At 38.8% G+C, this 26,965-nt stretch overlaps 2 protein-coding genes across 6 annotated transcripts in view; both read right to left on the minus strand.

Moving 5' to 3' along the window:
* The window catches only part of LOC139958341 (ATP-dependent translocase ABCB1-like), a 40,280-nt gene extending 28,165 nt beyond the window's left edge, over window positions 1-12,115 (minus strand). For 3 of the 4 annotated variants that reach the window (XM_071955335.1, XM_071955334.1, XM_071955333.1), the window contains exons 1-4: window positions 11,891-12,115; window positions 10,643-10,823; window positions 5,933-6,171; window positions 891-1,039 (exon numbers count right to left, since the gene is read on the minus strand). In XM_071955335.1, the coding sequence (XP_071811436.1) occupies window positions 891-1,039; window positions 5,933-6,171; window positions 10,643-10,709 (455 nt within the window). In that variant the 5' untranslated portion in view covers window positions 10,710-10,823; window positions 11,891-12,115. The remainder of the gene's footprint in view (window positions 1-890; window positions 1,040-5,932; window positions 6,172-10,642; window positions 10,824-11,890) is intronic. The other variant, XM_071955336.1, reaches the window with a different exon arrangement.
* Window positions 12,116-15,601: 3,486 nt separating this feature from the next.
* Window positions 15,602-26,637, minus strand: LOC139958935 (uncharacterized). 2 transcript variants are annotated; one of them, XM_071956387.1, is made up of 2 exons: window positions 26,478-26,637; window positions 15,602-19,290 (listed from the first exon to the last, which is right to left on the minus strand). In XM_071956387.1, the coding sequence occupies exon 2, from the start codon at window positions 19,231-19,233 to the stop codon at window positions 17,599-17,601; it is 1,635 nt and encodes a 544-aa protein (XP_071812488.1). In that variant the 5' UTR covers window positions 19,234-19,290; window positions 26,478-26,637; the 3' UTR covers window positions 15,602-17,598. The 2 variants fall into 2 exon arrangements, with proteins under 2 accessions (XP_071812488.1, XP_071812487.1); XM_071956386.1 differs by having other exon boundaries at window positions 15,604-19,290; window positions 26,472-26,637.
* Window positions 26,638-26,965: the final 328 nt, after the last annotated feature.

The raw sequence follows: 26,965 nt of genomic DNA on the forward strand, positions 1-26,965 counted from the left end.
GCTGTTGTGATAGATTGTTTTTGATAGTCATAAAGGGCCATTGCAGTTCATATGACTTTTTTTTTTTTCTGTAAACAACCCACTGTTAAGGTCACATGCAAAATGATTTTCCTGTGATTGGTTACGTTTGTTGAAAGTTGTCATTTAAAAGTCAGGAACCACTTCACACTGCCAAACTGTCGCCAATCACCAGTCAAGAAAGTGTAACACTCTGAGTCAGCCTGAAGAAGTTCTTGAAAATGAAACAATGATTTTGTATGGGAGCTGAAATAATCAAAAGCACTAGGATGTACTCAGTGGCGGAGCTAGGGGTTTTGGTCAGAGGGGGCGAGAATTGTCTGAAGGGGCGCTTTTGACACTATCTAAGCGGAGCGCCACCACAGGTTGGCGCAGAGCGTACAGATTTTTTTTGAGTAAAGATACCCCCTAGATCGCCGGAAATGACCCTTTCCGGGCCTTGCTAGTTTGCAGATAAACGAAGAATAAATGCCTTTAGAGCATTTTGTCAGAAAATTACAGCAAGAAAATGTGACAAATGTCAATACTTAGATGAAGAGCGCAATAAACAAGTCAATAATCGCGAATAAGTAAAAAGTCGTAAAAAGCTGAAAAGGGCGCCAGCAGTACATTTGAGTCCAACAGGGGGGGCTTTCGCCCCCCCTGACTATATGGACGCTCTGCCACTGGATGTACTGGCAACATGAAAATCCGAATACACCAGAGGTTCTTTCAGACAGCTTCAAAACATCTTCAACTCTAACAATGTTACATTATTTACAAAGTGCTTATATTACCTGCACTATTATATGGCTTTTTCTTGCAAGAATGTAAGACTGCTTGAACAGTAGAAGAGCTGATATCAGGGAATGGAAACCATATCCAGTACTTACCCCGTGTTGCTGCTGTCTGAAGTCATGATGAAACCGTCCACAACATCACCAAAGAAGGCCAGGACCAATGGGAGGGCGACCCCATGAATAAGGGCAGCGATTGATCCGACGAGCATGAGCAGAATATCCAGAATGGATGCAAACCTGAACTGTATTTTTAAAGATGACAAAAGGAAGAGGTATAAATAAAAGCTGATATCACAAAAAGGCAACTTATAACATGGATCGATCCGCTGAATTGTAGAACATTCAACCTCTACATTTATGTAGAATTTAAGTGCGATAATGTCAAATTTCACCCCAGAAGTAGGGGTCACATGAAATTAAATCATACTTTAAGAATAACAAATGACTTAACTCATATTACATTTTAAGATTGACCGTAGAATGTACACAGAGCAAAGATGACAATAGCGAATATATTCTGACTTATGAGGACAAAGAGTTTTGGGAAATAATGAAAAATTAAAGAAAGTTTGTGGGAGAAAGATCTATCAGATATTGTAACTGTTTTATCTCGCAAAAAATGGGTTTATCATAGTTGTATTACTTTTTGGGGGCCTCCCAAAAATGACCTACCTCTCCATGCAAAATGAAATACAGTGACATTGTTTATCACATTAAATCAAAAGAGTAATGAAGAGTAATGAAGAAAACTGCCACATAAATTAAAGTAATTTGAAACAAGATCAATGATCTGTTTTTAAGAAAGCATAACAAAAAGAAAAGTCCCACTGAATTGACCTCATGGAATCACAAAAACAAAAGTGGCAAGGAATGTAACATGTTAAAGAAGTAAACCAGAATGCAAAAATTCCTTGTTGTTTCAATGATTTAACATGAGCAGTTTTCTTTATGAATCTGACGTAATGTATAGTGAGGGTTTACATGTTAAGGGTCTCACAATTTGACCTCTGATGAGCCAAAAATGACCTCCACCAAAAACAATAGGCTTCTAGTACTCAATGCACATGGTACTCCTACACAGTGACACACCAAATTAAAGGTCAGTGCTAGGTTCCAGTATTGAGATATCGTGTTTACAAGGTTTTCTCAATTGGACCCCTGGTGACCCAAGTGACCTTTCACCTCCATTAATACAATAGGCTTCTTAAAACTTAATGTAGTACTCCTACACCTTAAGTACAGTATGGAGTTGGTCCGACCTTCCCTTCTTGAGACATCGTGTTTACAAGGTTTTCACAATTTGACCCCTTGTGACCCCAAATGACCTTCGACCTCCACCAAAATCTAATGGCTTCTAGTACTCAACTTGGTACTCCCACACACTAAATATGAGGTCCTATCAACCTTTCCTTCTTGAGATATTGTGTTTACAAGTTTTTTACAATTAATATGAAATTGGTCTGACCTTCCCTTCTTGAGATATCATGTTTACAAGCTGGGCGTCACAAACGCACTGACACACACACACATACGCCATTATGAATGCATAGGTTACGATTATAATCGAAACCAAAAATTAATAATTATCCTGACATTTTCTTTGATCAGTAAAATATTAAACTCTCACCGTTAACTATATACCAAAATCTATTTAATCTCATGGCTGACGTTTTCAAGATTACAGCGTTATCTTTAAATCTCTAGGTAAGAAATTCTCGCTGTATCTGCTTGACATGATTAATGACAAACAAATTTTCCAATTGGCCTCACTATAGTTTACATTAGACCAATTAATATTGTCAGTATGCAGTAAGAAAGAGATCAACAGTTTCAGTATGTGTGTAATGCAATACTCCGAAAAGGGTATTCAAGTACACAGTTGGGGTACTGTGGAGTGAATAAACTTCAGAATTATGTATGCTACAGCTATAATACTAATAATACTTCCTTATATGTAGCTCAATCAAAGGTAGCAATGTAGTCCTAAAGTAGCTTACCAAATATAACAAGGACATATATGTAAATGTATATATATATATTATAAGAGAAAACCAGAGAAATAAGATATGACTCATAATTGACAAATAAGGAGTAAGTTTAAGAAAATATATTGGAATTTTCGGTCCCCCTGGGACCTTCGTCAGGCAATGCTTGGCAGTCGAATGAGTAGTACAAAATGTGACACAATGAAAGTATGACGCTAGATAAGTGTAAGTTGCAATGATGGAATTAAAACCATATAAACCATGACTATGCAGGAAGCGGATTAAGGAGCAAAGAACGGATTACATATGCTTGTAGAACTGATAGTTGTTAAGGGGTCCCAAGTCTTTGAGGCCGGTGATGTGAGACTTAATACGAAAGATCCAATCGATTTCTTTACAATTTCGAACGGAGTAAACATGGATTTTCGTTATATTATATATATATATACAGTATATATATATAAATATATATATATACCAAATACAGAACTAGTATTGTTCGATACAGGTGACAAACGCCTACAGTGGAATTACGACCTTCCTTACCGGTTTCGAACCTCTGGACATACATAGCCTAGTGGTTAGGGTGTCCGCGTACAGAGCGGAAGGCCCGGGTTCGAATCCCGGTGGAGGCTGGAAGTTTTTTCACTGTTCTTGATTTACCAACTCATTACGATTTGCATTTACATATATTCATTTGCCTTTGTCGTTTACCTCCATTGCATTAACATAAAGTCTGTTCAAAGTATCTCTTTCAAGATCCGGCTTTAGGTATCACAAATGATTTCGAGTTGGTTAGCATCATCTTTGATCTCTAGAGTAAGGCAAACTATGTCACCAAATACAGAACTAGTATTGTTCGATACAGGTGACAAACGCCTACAGTGGAATTACGACCTTCCTTACCGGTTTCGAACCTCTGGACATACATAGCCTAGTGGTTAGGGTGTCCGCGTACAGAGCAGAAGGCCCGGGTTCGAATCCTGGTGGAGGCTGGAAGTTTTTTCACTGTTCTTGATTTACCAACTCATTACGATTTGCATTTACATATATTCATTTGCCTTTGTCGTTTACCTCCATTGCATTAACATAAAGTCTGTTCAAAGTATCTCTTTCAAGATCCGGCTTTAGGTATCACAAATGATTTCGAGTTGGTTAGCATCATCTTTGATCTCTAGAGTAAGGCAAACTATGTCACCAAATACAGAACTAGTATTGTTCGATACAGGTGACAAACGCCTACAGTGGAATTACGACCTTCCTTACCGGTTTCGAACCTCTGGACATACATAGCCTAGTGGTTAGGGTGTCCGCGTACAGAGCGGAAGGCCCGGGTTCGAATCCCGGTGGAGGCTGGAAGTTTTTTCACTGTTCTTGATTTACCAACTCATTACGATTTGCATTTATAAATATATATATATATATATATATAAATATATAGATACACATTTACAAATATATAAATACATACATATTTATATAATTGAAATCGCAGTAAGTTGGAAAATCCAGAACAGTGGAAAACTTCCAGCCTCCTATGAATATGTTTATATTTATTTTTATATACATATATATAATATAATATAATTTGTGTGTTCTCTCATTCTGGGAGAAGCTTCTGTCAGTAATGGTGTGTGATTATATTTCTTTTTCAGTATCTGGAAAGGAACCACTGCTTTCTACTCTTGTCATTTAGCCTTTGAAGATCCTGTTAGGATCGAAACGTCAAGCCAACTTACTTTTACACAATCTCTTACACAGGCTCTCTAGTGGATAAGCAGTTTGCTAACAGTTTTAGTTTATTTTGCTTTCTACTCCTATCAGACATTGTTTGTACAAATAGTTTGATTAGTTTGATGGGTACACACCTTGCTGCTTGCTAGACAAAGGAAACCACAAGAAATTCTTGTGTCATAATACGGCAGAGTTATGCAAAATATCTATCCAGCCCTCTGTAGAGGTCATATACTACAATGGATGTGTGGACCTATACTAATCAATAGCAGGCTTGAGCATTGATCTACCTGTAGTGCTATGCTATAAAAACCAGAGGACAAACTTAGTCCTGAACTGTTTAATTCAAAGATCCTACAGGATGTTTACATGGCAATGCAGTTATATGGCAGCAAAAGAAATAAGATTCAAGCACTTCTGAGATATAGCAAATGAGAAAAATACAAAAGACACTTGGACATTGTACAGTGTAGATCTGATGACAATGCATCAATGAAGTCAATATACAGTGTCTGTCTACCCTTATGATATACACTCACAGGATTAGAACAAATTCCTTGCATTGATTCCTGGAACCTATTATTCATGCTCCAGAAGTATATTTAAGTAGAAGGGCCTGACACTTTTATCCTTGCAGAATCTTTCAATAGGTCAGACAAAAGTCAGACTGGCCAGTCCACCTATGAATAAGATTCTTCTCGGATGGAAACATTATAGGCCAGGGCTCTGACTTGTATGTTTACTTATACTGTACACGGGCTGTTTACAGAAGGAAGTAGTTTGTTCACAGTTTCTTTTCCTCTTTCATTCAGAATAGTTCCATAAATCATCCATACCTAATAACCCACTGCTCTAGCATTCCCTTCCTCCAGCCACTTCAATTGATCAAACTCATTTGTTTAATCAATTTTTTCTCCAAAAAGTAAAAAGTGGTATAAGAAATACAACCAGGGCTTATCCTGCAGGATGTTTACATGGCAATGTATTTATATAGCTATTAACAAAAGAAACAGATTCAAGCACATCTGAGATAGCAGCAGAGAAAAATACAAAATACACTTGGACATGCATTGTACAGTGTACTGTAGTGTACTTAAAGATGGATCTGATGATAAATATGCATCAGAAATACAACCTTTCCAATGATGCATCAGAAATGTACAAAGTGTACAAAAGTTTAAAAAAAAAAAAAATTGTTTCTCAAGTTCCCAATGGGGTATGCCAAGTCATTAGCAGTTATTTCAAAAGACTAATAAAATAGAAAAGAGTTAATAATGACTGTCAGTACTTAGTTCATTGATTTAAGAGATGGTTTTATAATTAATACAGCAAACCAGTTGCTCACTTGCTTGAAGTTACACATACAGTACATGTAGAATAAAGTTGCAAAGGAGAATCTACAAACTAAAATCTTACCATACTAAAAATTCCAACTTGGTTAGCTTCCTTATTCTCATCTGTGGTTTCCGTTTTCTCAGAGCCATCAGCCTTGTCCTTTTCTGCTCCACCATTTTCTGCCAACATTGGCTTTGCTGCATTGCCATTAGTAGCTGCTGCATTGCCATTAGTAGCTGCTGCTTCATTTGCCTTGGAAACGCCATTAGCTGGCTTTATTTCCACCACAACTGGATCGGCAATTTCTTTACCGACGTTCTCTGTGTGACAAGATGAAAAATCAATGTCATCCATTTTTTTTGTGAATTTCCATCTGATCCCATTTACACCGTTCAAAGTTGCCTGTCCCATCACTCAGTCCAGCACTGTAGGAATAAGAAGCCTGACATACTGCACCCTTGTTTGACTCCAATGTTTATGTCAAACCACTCTGATTTCTCACCATTGTCCACTACTGCACATTGGAAGTCCTTATAAAAGGCTTTCACCATTCTAACAATCTTTGCTGGTATTCCATATTTTTTCAAAATTATCCAGAGGTTCTCGCGGACGCCCATACTATTACTTTCACAGGGAACAAATTGGTAGGGCACTAGATTTTCCTACATTGTACTGTTTATCATCTGACAATGGCCAAGTGGCAATCTCTCTCAGTTAAAAAGCATGTCATTGCACTCACCCTAAATGACATAAGTTTGCAACAAATTTAGTAAAGGAAGGGTCTGGAACATTTTTGCTTTTGTTTACCATAAAAGAAAGCAATTACCACCACTATTACCACCAGTTACTACCTGAGTTCAACAAAAAGTACTCTAGTTCTGACTTTCAGAAACGTCTCTCGAATCCCCATGGACTCACACACCCCCTGGAGATTCATGCACCCCAGTTAGAGAACCCCTGGTCTAAGGATATAATGAAAGATATAATAATGAAGTGTATACTTTATCCAGCTGCTTAAAATTGCCAAATTTTACCATCATAATCATATACTTTGTTTACCACCTGCATAAATCTACAAGCCATGGTCAGCAGCCTATTATTAAATAGAAACAAGACACCATAAGCAGTTTAGAGAGTTACCATGGTATTGATCCCAACCACTCAGTGCCTTTGTTTAATTAAGATGCTGTTAAAATGCTGACTCACTGCTCTTATCGAAGTATACAGTAATAAAAATACCTAAGAATCACTGTACTGTACAGCTGTGCATTAGGTCACTACTTTATCAGCACACTTCTATCTACAGCATAGGCATGATAAGGAAGAGCTATATATACTATTTAAGTATATATATATATATATATAATATTAGGAATAATGGAAAACTGTTAAACAACTATGCTGTATTTAGAGAAAGGCTGGATCTCGATTGAGATACAATTAAATTACAATTCAATTAGGTTGGTGATTGGAAGTAAAACAGCCAATGTTTGATTTTGCAGGGCTTTCGAGCAAAACTAGCTATTCTTCATTGCATGATTACCGAAAGTGACAGGGAGTAGCAGGACTATTTTATAGAGAAAAGTGTCGGCATGGTTGTGAAGTCAAAGCGACTTACTGATTTCTGCTGAATTGGGCAGAAGTTTTAGAAAATCAGATTATTTTATTATTTTACAATAGTATATATATACAGTATATATATAAAAATTGTTTACCCTCGTGTATCACAATTTCAAGAAATTACAAATTGGATGCTATAATAAATGGATTATACTCTCTACTGACAATGTTTTCATGTTCAAATACGTAGGTGTAAGATAAGGTATAAACTATAAAACCTTCCTTAATAATTTCTATTTTCTTTTGTTTCTTTCATTAACTTGTTAATAACTTCATATAATTAACATCACTACTAACATCACACTGTCGCCGCTGCTTATGCTTGCTGACCACCTCTATTGGATCAGACCATATAAAAATCCAATTTAGCTCTTAAACAGTTGTTACTACTTCTATCTATTATGCAGGCCCAGGGATCGATTTAGCCGCGAGATTGCGCGATTCGCCAAATTTATCACATTTGAAATAAACGATTAGTAAAAAGCCACTTGCGATTATTATTTTTTAGTTATCCTGTCTATTATCCATTAACATCTCGTAAAATTCCTTGTCAGCCTTTCCTTCTATGAAATAATGAATGAATAAATAATAATTGTGAGAAATCTTTCAATTTCTTCCACATGGTAGCCTAACACCACACTAAGTCAATGAGAAATCTAACTAAGCCTAACCATCTGTTTATTCGCTGAAATTGTGGCACAGTTATAAGTTATCCATAGAAATGGAATACTTTCTTTATTGCTGTTATCTTCGACCACATGGTAGGCTAACACCACACTAAGTCAATGGGAAATCTGCCTAACCATCTGTTTGCAAAAAAAAAATTTTAAAAATTACACTTTGCATAGGATTCGGGTAAATAAATTAGGAGCCGGGTAGTATCACGTCGGGCGGGCACCTTCATTATTGCTGTTATCTACGACCACATGGTTGCCTAACACCACCCTAAGTAGATGGGAAATCTGCCTAACCATCAGTTTGCCAAAAAAAGAAAACAAAAATCACACTTTGCGTAGGATTCAGGTAATAAATAAGGAACCTGGAAGTTTCGTGTCGGGCGGGTACCCGGATACCCCGTGCAAACACTACTTACTATCATAATTTTTTTGTAACACTGTTTTAAATTATGGCTGTGAGTGTACTCAAGAGTCAAACCATAGTGTCACAGCGATATGTGACCAAGAAATAAGAACATGGATATTAGTTGTTGTGGTTTTAGGTAGAGGTCTTAAAATGCTAACAGTAACATTACGTCTAAGTCACTTTTCTTCAAAAAGACAATTAAACTGTCAGAGCACGGACCTTGCATAAATTCTGTAGTATTTAGGCTCTTATTACTATTAGCAGTCGGTTAGGCCTCATCTGGACTGGAGTGTTATTGTTGCCTTGTACAGTAGGCATATGTTATGACTTAAAGGCTTGTACCCTATTTCTTGCTTAGGATAAGGAATTAGGCCTAATTGAGAAGGTATAAACCGGACACCAGAAAAATAGGGAAAGATTATCGAGCTTGCGACCAAATGAAAAACAAAGGAAGAAAGTGAAAAAAGTAGGAAAATAATGAAGAAGAAGGAAACAGTATACGTGAAGTCAGTGACTCAGTGTAAACAAGAGAAACAGTATTTAGCCTGTATAATTTTAAATTAAGTGATATCTTTTTAGACCCCTCCCCAAACACCATTAATTCCACAAGACTCATGAGGCATGAACAACGAAGTGATAGCAAAGCCCACTATGGCTCACATTCCTTGCACTTGCACCTAAACTAATATTAATATTAATTATAATATACTTAATACTACTATGGGTATACTTACTAAGGCTAAACTATAAACCTAATGTTAGGCTAGGTACGTGCCTGTAAACTTCACCACACAATATCTCTCTTAGAAAGACTTTCATAGGTTATTCACCGATTTTACAGAGATTTCCATCATTTCTGATATCATCAATCTCATCAATTCTTTCCACAGCACCATCAAATTCACCTCTGATTACTCTCACCAACAGGTTAAATTTCAAGCATAATTTTTATTTATTTATGTGAGCTAAATATTCATCAAGGGTCAACAGTATCTGCAGTAATCATATAAGCAAAACTTTTTCAAGATAAATAACAGTGCCGGCTCATACCCTGTTTCGATGAAGTCATCCATCAAACCTAAATACAGTTTTGCAATTTTCTTGTTTAAAGATACTAAAAAGGCAGCTCTGCATTTTAAGTATTCAAGGACACCCTTTCGAATTTTTGGATTTATTTCAAAGTTTTATCATTGTTTATTAACTAAAACAAAAAGAAAAAAAAAATTATCTTCGTGCTTTTTTGCAAAACAAATGTTTAGAACTTCCTAACATTGTAACAAACTGTGTCTGTTAAGAAGGAGTATAAGACAAGGAAAAAAGATGAGAGGAAAGGAAATGACACTGTTATCCCGCCTATGTCTGTCATGTTTCCTTGTTTAGATATATATGAGTTCTTTAAGCAATCAAGTAGAACACAGTCGATGTAGAGTATTAACAAATAACATGTTATAATTTATTGCGTTACATCATGCTGTACAGGACAGATATAGGACGACATGTCCAAGGTTACTTGTTGACAGATGGAGAGACAGGGTGAACAAGGACGAGCAGACAGCATGCTTTAACTTATATACCAATATGCAAATACACAGCTCATTAACATACAGGTGCAGATTATACAATGTAGTGCATCGTTTGCACACGTACATATGTATTCAATAACATTACAATGTCTTATAACTTTTTGCACAAGCATATATGGATAAACTGCTCAAAAATATTTTCAACCAAAACAAATTTCTCAAAGAGAAGTTAAGCTGAGATTCTGTAGCATTGCATTCAGTCTCTTTCTATATTTCCTGATATAGCAGGTCAGGGGAAGGAACCGGGGTCAAGATATGTAAATTTGTCTTTATCATCACACTACTTGCTAACTATTTGTGCTGAATGTCATTGCTGTGATTTGCACATGAAATATGGAACTTTTCACGTAAAATCTTACACTTGTTACTAAACCAAGAAATGTCTTGCTCAATAATTACAGCACATCTAAAAATATCCCTGACGATCATGTGTTTTTGGAGAAAAATACAAAGTTGGTCTTTGGACTGTTTGAGCAAACCAATAAAATATTTAACTTGTACAAACCTGTGGAGCCATCTTTCTTCTCAAAATGTTCCACTGTGCCATTTTTATTGTCTTCTTCTACTGTCATTGTGTCCACTGCTTAACACTATACAACCTTATGCAAATGAAGAGACTTGCACTGTGTCATAAAACGTATGTCGTATGGGACTGTACTGAAGACCAATCAATATCACAAATTTCTCTGAAATAAAGAAAATATGATTAAAACTGTTCATTTAATCTGTCACAGCAATATGTGAACAAGAAATAAGGACATGAACGAATAGCTGAATTAAATTAAATATTTGATCTTCATCTGGCTAGATATCTACTGTTCTACATTGGGACAGGAAGTTACTCTGCCCACAGAAACCTTTCTCCTTAAACATACTTTAAAAGCTACTGCACTAAGACACTATGACATCATTGGAAGTGATATCATACTGATGGTTACTTTCTTGGTAGAATAGCTGTGTGTGAGATCTTCAATGCACAGACTGGTGTAAGGTTTCTGTTGTAGAGAGTTACTGTGGAGATCAAAGTGTAAGTGATACTAGAAAGTGATATACTAGGAAGTTGGAAAAGTATATTATTATGTTGATGGTGAAAATAAACACTGTTTATTCTTTCTGGGAAGTGTGATGTAGGAGGAGTTCCTCTCTGTGCTACTACTAAAGTACTACTAGCTAGCTAAGAGATTGTAAAGGTAAACTTAGTGTTAGGGGAAGATATTTAGTAAACAACTGTCTGTTATAAATCATTTTACATACCATATTACAACTAAACAAAAGCTCAAATGATGTCCTTTTATGGCACAACCATCGTCACAATTAAAGGCATCAAGGCTGTAATCCAATACTTTACAAGCAGTTCTTCCAAACATATCAATATTAATCTAAGCCACTGACCAAACATATAGGCTATATATTACAGGCTATGTGCAATGAATATTTGTGAAGAAACCTTCAAAACGTGTCATTAAAACACGACTCTTTCCGAATTTGATCGTAAAGTTGAAAACAGTTTGATGTCATCCCTATCACTCGTAACTCAAAATTTGTTACTGTTGAACAAATTTCCGACATTTTTTTCAAACTGATTAACTAGGCCTAAAGCTAGTATAACCACATTGTCAGTAGTTCACGTAAACTAAGGTAACTTCCAGTGTCGCCTTACGACCGAACCAAGCAGAATACCTCTCCAAATTCAGTGTATCTTCAGACGATCAAAGTGACATAGGAAAAATACGTGAACACTAAATAAACTTACTAAATTATTTCAAACACTTCACGAGTTTGCAGCCACTTTCTGACACTTTGGCTCCTGTCACTCTTCAAACCTGATTTTGTGAACGATTCGAAAGTATACACAATCGTTTGTACAGCATATCGAACTACACAACAATATAACACTTTCCGCATCTGATGTAAGCAAGCAACGCAAAAATAAGAACCTTTGCTTAGCAACACTAATCTACACTCTCCATAGACGAACGCGTGTACGTAAGAGCAGACGACCTTGCAATTACGTAATACATTATCCTTGCGTAACCCATAAGTTAGCCGTATACGGCTACGCATCTGTTCATAGCTCCATGTTTATAGCTCCATGGTCTAACCATGGAGCTATAAACCGGTTAGACCATGGAGGTAAAACAGATGGTTAGACCATGGAGGTTAAAACAGACTGGGCGAAAAAGGGTTCGGAGATGGCAGCAAAAGGGCCAGTGGGCCCGTGGAGCATGTGAGGGAGGAACTAAAAATGACCCTCAACGTTTCTACAAATATGGAACTTTCGAATTAAATGCTTTAAAAACAAGAGGAACTTCAAATAACAAAAGGCACTTTCTTTAATTACAGAACTCGTTGAAAAGTGGAACATTTTATTCGGTTAATATAAACGCCGATGCTTTTATTAGCAAACGGAGCCTTTTCACATTATGACAAGCATTGGTGTTTATATAAATCTCGATGATGAGAAGAGACAAATTTTCTCGAAATTGTGGTGGGGGGGGGGGCGGAGACGTACGTTCCCATTTGTGCCCTTGACGTTTTCGAACTTGATTTGGGTAGAATTTACAAAAAGATTGGTTTTCCCAAAGGCAGTTCTTGGCTACACCTGAATGTATTGGTGTGGATCGTGAATATATCACAGACGATAGGACCCTTAGAAGGGCCCTCACCAGGCTCGGAGATCACCTGAAGTTATCAGGTTACAATAGAGAAGAATATATAAATGTTTGTATATGCACGTGAAAGGTCAGTATTGACTTTCCTTGATCCATATTTGTTCTCTCTGCCAAGTCCCATCCTGTGTAGTTAATTCTATTAAGTTTTTTTCCTGCATTATTATTTCACACTTCCAAAGAACTAACATCGCTATGCATGGTACTTGAAAGATTTATAGATTCAACGTATGAATATTCATTAGAACAATGATGTCAGCATATTCAAGGCATGCAACGCCATATAAGGCATTTTGCTCTCAATTAGCCATTAATTTATTTTCACGGGTACTCTTTTACCTGCAATCGCAGCAAAGAAATGACACATAAGCTATAGATGTATTTGGAAACTGGGTAAGGAAGTCTGGAGAAAGTGAGTAGAAATCTAAGGTTGGGAGAGGGGGAGGGAGGGGGTTACGAAAAGCTAGCATGGGGGTAACTTAAAACGATTTTCCTACAGACTGATCGTCATTGAATGAAGCAAAATCCTGTTTGATTGAGCTCACAAAGGGTTCGATGAGGGGGTTGTAGTTAATCACAAACGGAACCAGGCGCGTAGCCAAGGGGGCGAAGGAGGCAGCCGCCCCCCGCCCCCCACCCCCCTTGAGCATACTTTTATTTTTTATGTCTTTATGATATCGCTAGTAATTTCAAAAGAGAAAATGTTAAGATGCAACTTACAACGCCTGGGAAGTGCCAAAATTTTCTTCTACGCTTTGTTATTATTATTATTTTGTTGTAACCAATGTAGCGACCATCCCCACTAATCCCCCCCCCCACACACACACACCAGGCGCGTATCCAGGGGGGCGTTGGGGGCGCGCGCCCCCCGGGTAAGAAAAAGAGGAGAGAAAAAAGAGAAGAAAAAAGGGAAAAAGAGGGGAAAAAAGAAAAGGAGGAGAGGAAGGAAGGGAAAAGAAAAATAAGAAAAAAAAAAAGAAAAAGGAGGAAAGGAGGGAGTAGAAGATAAACGCCAAGACACCGGGAAGAGAAAGAGGAACAGTCATAATAACAGTGCTGATCCCTATTATATACACAGGGTAGCCAGTGACAGATCGAGGATTACGGAAGGGACGTGCGCCTCACCCTACCCCTTACACCGACAACTCCATTTTTGACGTTTCCATTTTTCATCTCTCACTAATGTATCTATATATATATATATGGTCTATCATAGCCAACTGTGGCTGGTCTTGAACTCGACAGAGTCGTCGGGAAACATGACGCAATTCGGGAAGGGGGCGACCGCTCCCCCCCCCCTGAGCAAATTTTCTTTATGATATCGCTAGTAATTTTCAAAACAGAAAATGCTTAGATGCAATCTTACAAGGCCTGGGAAGTGTCATTTCCAGCGATCTGGGATGCATTTTCGGCCAAAATGTTTTTGTACGCTTCGCGCGAACTCGTGGTGGCGCTACGCTTAGATAGGTTGCCTACAGACTTCGCCCCTCCCTTGACAAAATACTCGATACACGATTTGTAAAGCAAAGAGCAGATATGACATCATATCAGCCTCAAAACTGTCGATGTGTGTAGTCAAAGGCGTAGGAGCCCAATTAGAGTTGGGGGCTGTACTAACGGCAGCAAAATATAACCAAAATTTTTCGCGCGCTTCGCGCGCGTTCAACATGTTGATGTCAACATCATATAAGCAAGCATCGGTTATTACATCGCATGCCATCGTGTACCGTACGGTCCGTAAAAGTTGCGCAGTATACCACCGGATGCTAATGTAAACAACCAAATGTCTTATGTAGATGGAGAAAAAGCATGGAGGTCCAATTATGTCAAAACTCTCTTTTACATTAGTAATAGAGAATTAGTCGGACAAGCTTAGAACTTTATTTTAACTACCAAGGAGATCATTTTTAAACTATTCATTTCCTTAAGCTACATCATTGCAATTAATTTTTCTTGCAGTAGGTGCCCGAAAAATTCTCAGCATATTGCCCGAATTTTCAGGGAAAACAAATTTGGTTGGGGGGGGTGGGGGGTTGTAGCCCCCGCCTCCTACGCCATTGCGTGTAGTGTTCGGTTTCGAAATATCTGAAATCTGATATCGGAAATATCTGCTATTTTTCATTACCTTCAACCAAGTTTTATAATAGCCGTTATAAGAGGTTTTAATATTTGCTCACCAATAAATTAACTGTGTCTGGATTTTCAAAAATTTCGTGACCAACATTCTGAACAAATAATGGGCTTAAAACCTTGAAAAGTGGGGCTTTCGGGTATTGTGGGCTGCGACGTAGAATTTCCTATACAAAATCAATGATCCACAGGACATGCGATGAGGTCGAACATGATGTGTGACTGGTGACAATCTTCAAAAAGGTTATGGATGAAAACAAAACTTTTGGGAAATACTTGGTTCTCAGGTAAAAGTGTACATCTAGTTGGTCATTGTCAAGCCCGAGAAGTGCCATTTCCGGTGATCTGGGGGTATCAAAACCAGAAATTTTCTTGTACGCTCCGCGCCAACCGATGGTGGCGCTCCGCTATAGTAATTCGCGCCCCCGGGTTAGAAAATCCTGGATACGCCCCTGCACACACACTTTAAATCTATATGCAGTGACAGACGAAATCTATTGTCACAAATGACGTAATTTTAAAAGAGGACGCTATGAAACAATGCTATCAAAGATAATTTATTACAAATCATCTTTGAACAGATAAATGCTATTCCGAGGTAACATCGAAGGAAATTTTTTTCATGCGTCGAGGTCTATAGCTGGGCTCAGTCCATAAACTTTACTGCTCTTCTTAAGAAGATAAGTAAGAAAAAGTACAACAAAACCCTTGCCCACTCATTAGAAATATGTTGAGTGTTTGGATTGATATCTCCGATGATCGAATTCGGAAATCAAATTCGAAATCAAACCAATTCCCGTACGTGGAAATTGACAGCTAATCGAAAAATATTGTTGTAATGCAAGTGCATATAGAAGTGCATAGAACAGAAACTGAAAAGCCGCGGCAAGGAGAGTGGATATTATAGCCGCACTTTTATTGACCTTCCTTAACATTATGTTAGCTTTATCAGAAAGCCCGATGAGTTCAGCCCCACTTGAATCTGAATCCCTATTAACACAAGTCGCGGACCCAAGGGTTTGTGTCGGTTGAAACCCAGGGCCGTTGCATTTAGACACCTGATTTATAATATAAATACGCCTCAGTTTTGTACCATTTGTTGTCTTAAAAAAAAATTCTACGGGAGGATGTTTTAGATCACCACCTCCTATATAAAATCCTGGGTCCGTTCCTGTCACCACCATTTTTCTGTACCAGTGCATGCCGCCTGTGAAAGTCTTGTTTTTTTTGGGGTTGTTTTTTGTCTTTTTAATTCACAAAGGAATGGATTCCTGAAAATTTGGTCTCAGCCTTCTCTCAACTTCAAAATAGACAAAAAGAATTCTAGAATATAGAGCAGTCAGCTTAAACGATGAAATATCAACGCAAATAACGTTCCGCGTGCAGCATAACGTTCCATAACGTTCCGCGTGCAGCATTTTCGTTTTTTTTTTCACTTATCCGATGAAGCGGGAAACGAGCGCGCGGTCCTTTCCGTGGAGTGTTAGCTCAGTGGTTAACGCCGGTGCCTTTCAATCATAAGGTCCCCGGTTCGAGTCACTCCCAGATTAATGTATGTCGTCCAGTTACCGAGTTGTTGACAATTAACAATTCATAATCATGGACGTTAAATATGAATGTAAGAGACTGGCTTCGGTCAGCTTGCGGCTTTGATAAGCCAATGAGGCTTCTTCGCGAGTTCCTGCTTGCAGGAGGATCTGAAATACATACATATTGGTGTAGCGTCTCTTCATTGTGTTATTCATGCATGTTGCTAACAGAGCCGTTAATCTCTATGTACGGCTCTGGTTGCCAATTAGCAATAGCGCCATCGGTTTATCGCTGCGTCCTGGAAAGACTTTTTCCACGTCTTAAACGTTGAATTGGCATGGGACCGGAACGGGTGCAACGCCATATTAGACCTACGGGAGAATCCTGGGTCTCCCTCACGAGCGTAACTTGACATAATGTTGTGCCAGTGGTATACTATCTTAGCCATTCGTTCATAATCTGTTCTTAAGGGCGAGGTTTATTGCACGAGTATACCTACAGAAATGTTCATAAGTTGAGTCCATAGAAATCAATTTCTATATGGTTGAGTCACATGTATAGGCATGAAGTGTTACAATCCGGTACAATCGTTCGAGTAAATTTATATTGGTTTATTTCAAAGACCAGACATGTCACAATGCTCTATATCAGACTATATTGGATTTGATTTTCCTCAAGAATATGGTAAGGAGCAGACGGGGTGAAATTGGGTTTGGGTTGGGTGTGCACGTGGAAGGGTATCCAGTTTAAGTGCTCAAACATTGAAATACAATGCAGCTCAACGCAAGACTTCACCAAATATAAGACCAATTTGATCAAAAGTGGGATCAAATAACACCATGGTCATTTCAAATCATGTGACCTCATGAAGTCAGCTGAAACACCTCTGTTTGTTAATAAATATGAGAACAGAGCACGCGAGTTGTATAAATCCATCAATATCTTGATATATGTATATAAATCTTGTATATATTCCGCTATAAATAGTGATAACCCACGTAAAAGTATACAGGTATTTACAAAAAAGTTGACGAAAAAGGCACGAACAAGTCATAAAAGAGAGCAAGTCAAGATACTTGGGAATGTCCTGCACATAATAATAGGCAATCGACTGTTTCTATTAATTAAATATTCAAGTAGGTTCTAAATCTATGGGCGCTACTCTTACACGTGTTTTCCGATCAAGGTAAAAGTAAGCATTCCCTGCAAATGATAAAACGCATAAAATTGCAAGAATTGCGATAATATAAACCAAGTAAGAACGGGTAGGGCTACCCTTCGGTTCCTCTGAATAATTCAATGTTATAGAGGGCGTGGTTCCAATGTGAGCTTCTTTATATGCATGAATAGTTGGTAACGAGTCAATCAATTTTATTTGTATTTCAAGTCTCCCAGCTTTGTTCGAAGCAAGACAACGAACGATACCTTCTAGCTCATTCTGTGGGGAATGAAAATAAAGACTCGAGTTGACAATTCTACCCTCAACACCCATGAGTTGAAACGCACAGTCATTGCACGTAGATTTGATTGCATTCCCCATGTAAAACCATTCAATGTCGGGTTTTGGAAAAGCAAATACAGGGCACGTAATGGTAAGTGGTTCATCATTATTAAATTCATACTCCGTAGGTAAACTAGTTCTCTCCGGAGCTACGTAAAAGTCTTCTGGAGAAAGCGAAGCGACTGTTCTTCCCGCGTATTTCTTTGCAAAGCCACATGTGCCAAAAATGCTAACGTCGAATGACCACTGTGTTGTCCAATGCAACTTGTAATCACATATCCAAGGATTTTCGGTGAAGTCTATGGTATCTGTTTCGTTTATGTACTCCCCTGCGTGCGAATCAATCCACGTGAGATGGTTTCCTCTACAGAGAAACTTTCTTAAATGAGGCAAAAGTTGAAATATTTCGTATTCAATTGATGAAATCTGATTTTCGTTGATAGATAGAGTAACAAGTTTTTCTCGGTACATAACTGATTGTGCGGAAACAGAGGTAATCAGGTTATTATCAAGAATTAATGTGGTTAAATTCCCAGCAAATGGAAGAGCTGGTATCGCGTTTAACGAATTGTTTATCAGATTTACTTTTATCAGACCCTGATTTGCATAAAATGCTCGAGGGTGTATGGTACTGATATCATTACCAGAAAGGTAGACTTCCCGTAACTTGTATAAGCTATTAAACAACCCTTCTTGTAATGAAGTTAATTTATTATTTTGCAATCTCAGGTAGGATAACTTCGGCAGGTATTGAAATGTTCCATTTTCAATCAAAGTTAGATTATTACCTTCCACGACAAAGAGATTGAGTTCATCTAGACCTCTGAAAGCTGCTGTTGATAATCGCCTGAGCCGGTTATGCGAAATAAACAGAGATTGAAGATTTGAAAGACCTTGGAAACTGTCGTCTGCTACTTCTAATAGATGATTGTTATCTAGTTGCAATGACGTAAGATTTGGCATATTTAGAAATACTCCAGAATTTATTGTCTGAATAGAGTTGGTATCCAAGTACAATTCTTTTAGTTGTGAAAGTAAAGACGGGAAACTTTCGTTGTCAAGCTTGGTAATTTGGTTCCCGGATAGATCTAATAACTCCGCAATCTGAGGAATGTCAGGAGGAACTTCAGGAAGCTGTGCGCGTGCGCAGTCAACGCTATAAGCGTACCTTGAGACGCAGCTGCAGTTTTGTGGACAGGATGTAACTACTGTCACGAGTGACGTCACCGTCAGAAGAACACAATAGCATAGGCCGTTGAAGTCCATATTTTATCTTTTTTTATCATTCCTCTCTCGTTGATAGGATGCTGGTTATTTTTTCTTCTGTTTGGAAAAGAAATAGAAGTTTAGAATTAGTATAGAGTTGTCTAGAGATCAATCGATGTTAGAGATATGCCTAATAAGTATGAGTTTGTGTGAATGGGGTGGGATTATGTGCTCTGAGTAAGGAGAGATTGTGTATATCACCATCGTTCTTTTTCCTACCCACACACACAACACACACACCCGCACATATTTCGACACCTACTGTAAACTGAGTGTTCCATAAAGGAACTGTTAACAAAAACGAAAACAAAGAGGAGCACCGCTTGATGCCGGGTACCAAACAATGCATCAAGTTTATGATTAAAGGTATGGCAATACACCGTAATGAAATATATAAGCTGTCGAAAGGATTTGGTAACATCCAACCTCTGTGTGGACTAGAAAGGGAAGTTTAGAGTAAAATAAAGTTGCTTAGCTATCGATTGAAACAAGAAGAGAGAGAGAAAGAGAAAGGCCGGGGGGGGGGGTCGGGACATACCCTCCACACACAATTCAGCAAACAAGGAACATTTAATCTCTTCCACCCATCCCTTTCCCTATTTTTCTCATACACAACACATACCCGCACAAGCTTTGTATAATATATATATTATACTCCATATTGACTAATATACGTAAAGCATAATGCCAAGCTAGGTCACTCAGAGAAGCATCGCGTGATAGGAATTAAACCTCAAAAGAATATATTAACATAAACTAAATAGTATCACAAAACAGGAACTCATAGCTATGATTAAAGGAAGGGCAATAAACCGTCGTGAAATATAACCGGTGTAAACAATATGCGTCACTTCCGATCCTATACTGTTGTAGGATTTCCATGAGTGGAAATCCATTCCACTGATGTTTTAATCCTTTCTTCCTTCCTGTTGACATATATTAGGTGTAAAATGACACTGTCCCGTGTATATGATTCATATTTGTAACATATTGAAAAAACTCTCAACGATTTCCGTTCTCGAAACCGTTTTATTTTATTGAAAGATTCGTTGTCGGTCACTCGAGGAGCTATGTAGGGGTTTGTAAGAATTTGTTACCAGTGTCATAGAATTCAATGTGCCAGGTTTTCTGTGAGACATCCGGCCAAATCGGCCAAAAACAAATTTGCTGTTCTTTTACGAGAATTAATCCTGTATATGGATAGAATTAAATGTGGTTTCGCAATTGGGGTCTCTTAGCTTATTCACCATTATGGAGTAACTTTTACGTGGTAAAAAAGTTGCCAATGTGGTTACCGACGCGTATAGGCCCATATCCAACCAAGCGTCGGGCTTAAGAACATGAAATGGTTGAAATCAATGTTCTTTAGTGGAATTTAACAATTTTCAGGTCCTAATCTGTTTCAAATTAGAAGGACATTAAAAACAATAGTAACAATTAATACTGATGCAAAAGGCATTCTGATATGTGATAGAGCTGATGATAAACAATAATACCCCATTGCCCATGCCCCCCGCCCCCCCAAAAAAAACCCCCCACACCACACTTAAACTACCAAAAAGTTTTGTTGATACCGCCCCACACTTACATACATCAAAAGAAGGCCTCGACGCAAATGACCTTGTATTTCCTCTTTTTACTTCAACAAATGAATGGTTCATGACCAGGTAGGCCCTTGTTATATATCAGTATCACGCCATCTATTTGGGTAAAGTTGTGACCTGCATGTGACCTGATGAAAATAAACAGTTCAATATGGCCGCATGTGCTGTAAACACTTAGCATTTGTCTTCTTGTTATATCGCTAGGAATCAGGATAATCCTCCATTAATCCAGGGTATAACAAACTGGCGACGAACTAAGGAAGAACCTATAATATAACCCAGAATATTTCTGTATTGTAAACATGGCAGTTTACGGGAATATCGGGCCGTTTGACAACACAGTCGAAAGCTTCGAAGATTACGCAGATCGCTGCGATGCCTTTATAGTGGCAAACGATATTGCCGAGGCGAGACAGGCTAATTTTTTTCTCGCTATGGTGGGCGCTGAGACTTTCAAGCTCTTGAAAACGGTATGTAGCCCAGACAAGCCGTGTACACAGACGTACGCGCATCTGAAAACCATCCTGAAAGGACATTTTTCACCGAAACCGATCGTGATCGCTGAACGTTTTAAATTTTGGGCTGCTTCACAGTCTGAAACCGAGTCAGTTGCAGACTTTATTGTTCGCTTGAAGAACTTAGCAACCCATTGCGATTTCAACGCATTTCTACTGGAGGCACTGCGAGACAGACTGGTCTCGGGGCTGCACACAAGATTTGTGAAAACTCAAACGCAGCTACTCTCAACCGCTGATCTGACGTTTGACAAAGCTAAAACCAAGTGTCTTGCAGACGAAATGGCTGGCATAGCAACAAGGGAACATATCGATGCAGGAAGTTCTGTGAGTACAAACAGATTGAATTGGCGGAGCCCTCAAGGTCAAGGACGAAGGGGTCAGGGGACTAATAGAAACAACGACAAGCACAATAGGCCTAATCAGCAACCCTGGCAAGCTAACAGTGCACAATCATGCTATCGCTGCGGGGGAAGCAACCACAAGCCCGATGATTGCAGGTTTCGCGAGGTAAACTGTCATTCGTGCGGGAAGAAGGGTCATATTCAAAGAGCTTGCCGATCTGGGGCTAAGGGACCTCAAAGCCAGAAAAGTTCGCAGAATCAGACGAGGACAGGGGGTCACCGCAACCACTCCGTCTCAACTAGCTATAGGCCTATGGAGGATGGTGAGCCTAACGTTAGTTCTAGTAATAAGGACACTAATGAACAGTATGTAGATAGTGTTAATACTGATGAAAGTGATTTACATTATGGTTTATATCATACATTATCAGGTGTAAAGACCAATAAGCCGTATTTGATTACGTTAGTGGTAGGGGACACTAATGTTCCAATAACCATGGAAATTGACACCGGTGCGGCTCGTTCCACCATTTCGGAGCATGTGTACAAGTCCAGTTTGGCCCATTACCCCATAAAGGATACCAATATAACCCTACGTGGCTATTCAGGTGAAAAGGTGCCTGTGATAGGGAGTATTGTAGTCACGGCAAAGTATGGAGGTACTAGTTGTAGGATGGATTTATTGGTTGTCAAGGGAAGCCGTCCATCCCTTTTCGGCAGAGACCACTTGAGTAAAATCAAACTGGACTGGGAGAATATTTTTGTGGTATCTGAGCCAAAACCAGCAAAGGTTGGAATCCAAAATTTGGGGAATCCTGTGTCACCAACCTTGGAAAATTTGTTGAGTCAAAATCAGAAAATATTCTCATCAAGTGAAATGGGTATTAAGGGATTCTCTGCTAGGTTGAGGGTGAAAGCAAAAAGTAGACCCAAATACCAAAAGAGTAGGCCAGTGCCTTACTCATTGTTGTCAAAGGTGGAAAATGAATATGAGAAACTTATCAAGAATGATATAGTTACCCAAGTCAACTATAGTGAATGGGCCTCACCAGTTGTGCATGTACAGAAGGGAAACGGTGAAATAAGAGTATGTGGAGACTACAAAGCTTTGAATGATTGTATTGAAGATGAGGGATACAAATTACCAAATACTAATGATTTATTTGCAAAACTGGCACAGGGAGGTACACACCCTAAGGTATTTTCAGTGCTTGATTTATCTGGTGCCTTCAATCAGCTGTTTCTTGATGACGAATCAGCTAGGCTCCTAGTAATGAATACACATAAGGGGTTACTGTCACCAAAACGTTTGTGTTATGGGGTGAAAACTGCACCAGCTATTTTCCAGGAAACGATGGACAAAATATTATCTGGATTAGACAATGTATTTTGTTACATAGATGATATCTTGATTGCAACTGAGAATGAGAATAGTCACCTTAAGGCCCTCGAAGCAGTGTTTGCGAGGTTAAACATGCACAATGTTCGGCTGAATGGCACAAAATGTCAATTCATGAAATCAAAGATCAGGTATCTTGGTCATGAGCTCACCAGTGAAGGTGTGAGCCCTTTGCAGGACAAAATCGAGGCCATACAAAAGGCACCTCGACCAACCAATGTATCTGAATTGAAGTCCTTTCTGGGCATGGTGAACTATTATGGCAAATTTGTAAGGAATCTCTCTTCTCAGATGCAACCATTGTATGCCCTACTGCAACACAACATTAATTGGGTCTGGAGTGATGACTGTGAGCAAGCTTTTGTTAATGCAAAGAATGCTTTAGCTAGTAATCAGGTGCTCACCCATTTTGATCCAAATAAACCTCTAGTGTTGAGTGTGGATGCTAGTCCATGTGGACTTGGAGCTGTTTTGGGCCATCGATATCCAGATGGTTCAGATCGCCCCATAGCATATGCCTCTAGGACATTGAGTCAGACCGAGAAGAATTATGCCCAAATCGAAAAAGAGGCTCTTGCCATTATTTTTGGGATCAAGAAATTCCACTTGTATTTGTATGGCACTAATTTCACACTTATCACAGATCACCAACCGTTGACTAAGATCTTCGGACCAAAACATGGTATCCCGGCTTTGGCGGCAGCTCGGATGCAGAGATGGGCAGTGTTATTGTCCGCATATCAGTACAATATTGAGTACCGCTCTTCTGCAAAGAATGCAAATGCAGATTTGCTCAGCAGACTCCCAGTTGGGGAAGCCTCTAGTGGTGACCCAGAGGAGTATTTTGTTTTTGAGACAGTCCTAATGGAAACCCCTATTACTGCGACTGAAATTTCAAAACATACAGACAAGGACCCAGTTTTAGCCAAAGTTTTAGAGTTTACTCTATCTGGCTGGCCAAATCATTGTGTGGACCCTGCCATACAACCATACTTCACACGCAGAGATGAGCTATCCCTGGAGGATGGATGCCTTCTTTGGGGGCGTAGAGTAATTATTCCATCCAAATTGCATGAGCTTATCCTGAGTGAACTTCATGAATGTCATCCGGGCATGAGTCGGATGAAGGCACTTGCTAGGTGTTATGTGTGGTGGCCAGGTTTAGACAAGGATATTGAGGATAAAGTTAGGCTGTGCACGCAATGTATACAAGTGCAGAAGGCGCCTAACCCTGAACCATTGCTGTTATGGCCTTGGGCCACACAGCCGTGGCAGCGGGTTCACATAGACTATGCAGAGGTCAAAGGTCAGAATTTCTTGCTAGTGGTGGATAGCCATTCAAAGTGGTTGGAGGTATTACCAATGAATACCACAACAAGTACTGCCACGATTAATGTGTTGAGAACACTTTTTGCACGTTATGGGTTACCCATTCAGCTAGTAAGTGATAATGGTCCTCAGTTTAGATCTGAGGAATTTCAGAACTTTCTGAAGTCCAATGGTGTGGACCATACTCTCACTCCTCCATACCATCCAGCTACGAATGGGCTTGCAGAACGCAATGTTCAAACTTTCAAGAATGCTTTTGCTAAGTCAAGTGGGGAGACATTGGGTCACAAGGTAGCTAATGTTTTATTTACTCTTAGAAATACCCCGAACACAACTACCGGGAAAACTCCCATCAGAGTTATTTCTTAAGAGATCCCCAAGGACTAGGCTCTCTTTAGTGAAACCTAGCCTGCAGAGGAAGGTGGAAAAGAGACAGGATGCTGCAAAACAGCAAAGGGACCGCAGTTCATCAGTGCGGCAGTTCGACCTTTATCAACCAGTGAGGGTGCGAAATATTAGAGGGGGGAAGGATCGATGGATTCCTGGTACCATAGTGAAAGTCAAGGGGCCTCGTACATATATTGTTAGGATCCCTGGCAATAATCGTAGGTTTGTACACTCAGATCATCTTATCCCTGACGATACTGGTGCAAATGCTATGGCTGGAAAACCAAACATCAACTCACCTATGGATGCTGATGTTGTGCCAGTTCCAGTTAATGTACCTCAGACAACTAGGGAATTAGGGCAGAGCTCTAACTTGGATCAGCCAGGATCTTCCACCACATCCCCAGTAGTATCTGGTAGTCCTATCCACACAGGTCAAACCCCAGTTGTGGCAGCAGAGTCACCTGCACCATCAGCTACAGTAACCAGGTCAGGCAGAGTTGTCAGACCACCCAAGAGGTTAGAGATTTAACTATACCCTCAAGTTGTTAGTTTTGGTTGCTTGATTTGATAAAAAATTGATTGATTTAATAAAAGTTGAGTTTATGATTTGATAAAAGATTGATTGATTTAATAAAAGTTGAGTTGTTTAATGAAGAAAAATATTTGATTGTTTCATCATCTGGTAGGAAGGAGTGTTATATATCAGTATCACGCCATCTATTTGGGTAAAGTTGTGACCTGCATGTGACCTGATGAAAATAAACAGTTCAATATGGCCGCATGTGCTGTAAACACTTAGCATTTGTCTTCTTGTTATATCGCTAGGAATCAGGATAATCCTCCATTAATCCAGGGTATAACAGCCCTAAATAATGTAATAATATCATTTCACATTTCAATATTAGTAAATTATATAGTAATATTCAAATACAAGAAACTATATAATTGGATCCAATTGGATCCAACTCTTCAAGTTTTTCAAAGTTTCGAAACTTTGAAAAACTTGAAAAGTTGCTGAATTAGTTCATTTTTATTACTGAAATTCGATGTATGAACCTGATTAACTGAATTAATTGCTATATGCATGGGAATTTATTGTCAAACGGTTTAAAAGAAAACGCACCATAAATCAGTGCAAACAAGTTTTACCACGTTTTGAATAGGCCTATCTACTTAGTATATAGTCCTATACCACGGCTACAATGAAGTAACTTGGGTCTACAGTGCGTTCGACAATAAATCTTGCAGCGAGTGACAGTGTAATCAAGAAAAATGTCATGTGATATATAAAGGTCTATATATGCCTTATCTACCATTATGAGAATCAACATGTTCATAGCATGCACATATTTTGTAAACTATGTTAAAACAGTGATCAGTCTTCTCCCTCGGTGGGTGAGGTTGCCAGCAGACCTCGAGGTTGAAAATGATCATGAACAGCTGTTACGGTAAACTATACAGAAACAAAAACACACTTCAGACGAGAGCAGAGATTCATGGAAGATATCGTATTATTCCGAACTCTTGTTCTGTATATTACAAAGTTCTTTTCTCTTTTTCCTTCAAAAAGGGAAAAGAGAAAAGACTAGCCTATTTCACTAGGGAGCTGGAAAACTTTGGATTTCTTATTACTATAAACGAACTATATATAACTTACCCTTACTTCTTAACTCCAAAGACGAGACAAGTGTTTGCAGCAGTTTGTAAACATTACCATTCAGGACTCGGTACACTAATGTAGATTATGTTTTGAAGTTCATACCTTTACGACTAAACCTAGTGTGTCTTCTTCTTCTCCCTGCCGGGAAGTAACCGTAATAGCTATTTCCTGCGCCCCTGTGGAGACTATTACCAAAGACTTTAGTCACCCGACACCGCCTGAATGCTACCGATTGATAAACCCCTGTATAAAAGTGGACTCAACCGTCTTGAACTTGTAGATGTAGTCCAAGGTAATATGTGGGTCATGGAAAGTTGGTGAAACATGATTTGAGACTCTTGAAGTTGTTCATTGAGGCTCAGAATATATGGTTTCATGGAGCAAATCTTCACACCTTGGTGCGGTTAACCCGATAGCTTACGTTATTATTATTAAATATCGAAAATAAAAATAATAATGAAAAATCAAATTACGTTAAAGCCAAGGTTAAC

Source organism: Apostichopus japonicus, chromosome 18 (genome assembly GCF_037975245.1).
Source record: "Apostichopus japonicus isolate 1M-3 chromosome 18, ASM3797524v1, whole genome shotgun sequence".
NCBI classification, from domain to species: Eukaryota; Metazoa; Echinodermata; class Holothuroidea; order Aspidochirotida; family Stichopodidae; genus Apostichopus; species Apostichopus japonicus.

What these genes read in the sequence shown, in the direction of transcription:
- LOC139958935 (XM_071956387.1), bottom strand. Translation starts at nt 19,233, where the DNA reads ATGGACTTCAACGGCCTATGCTATTGTGTTCTTCTGACGGTGACGTCA.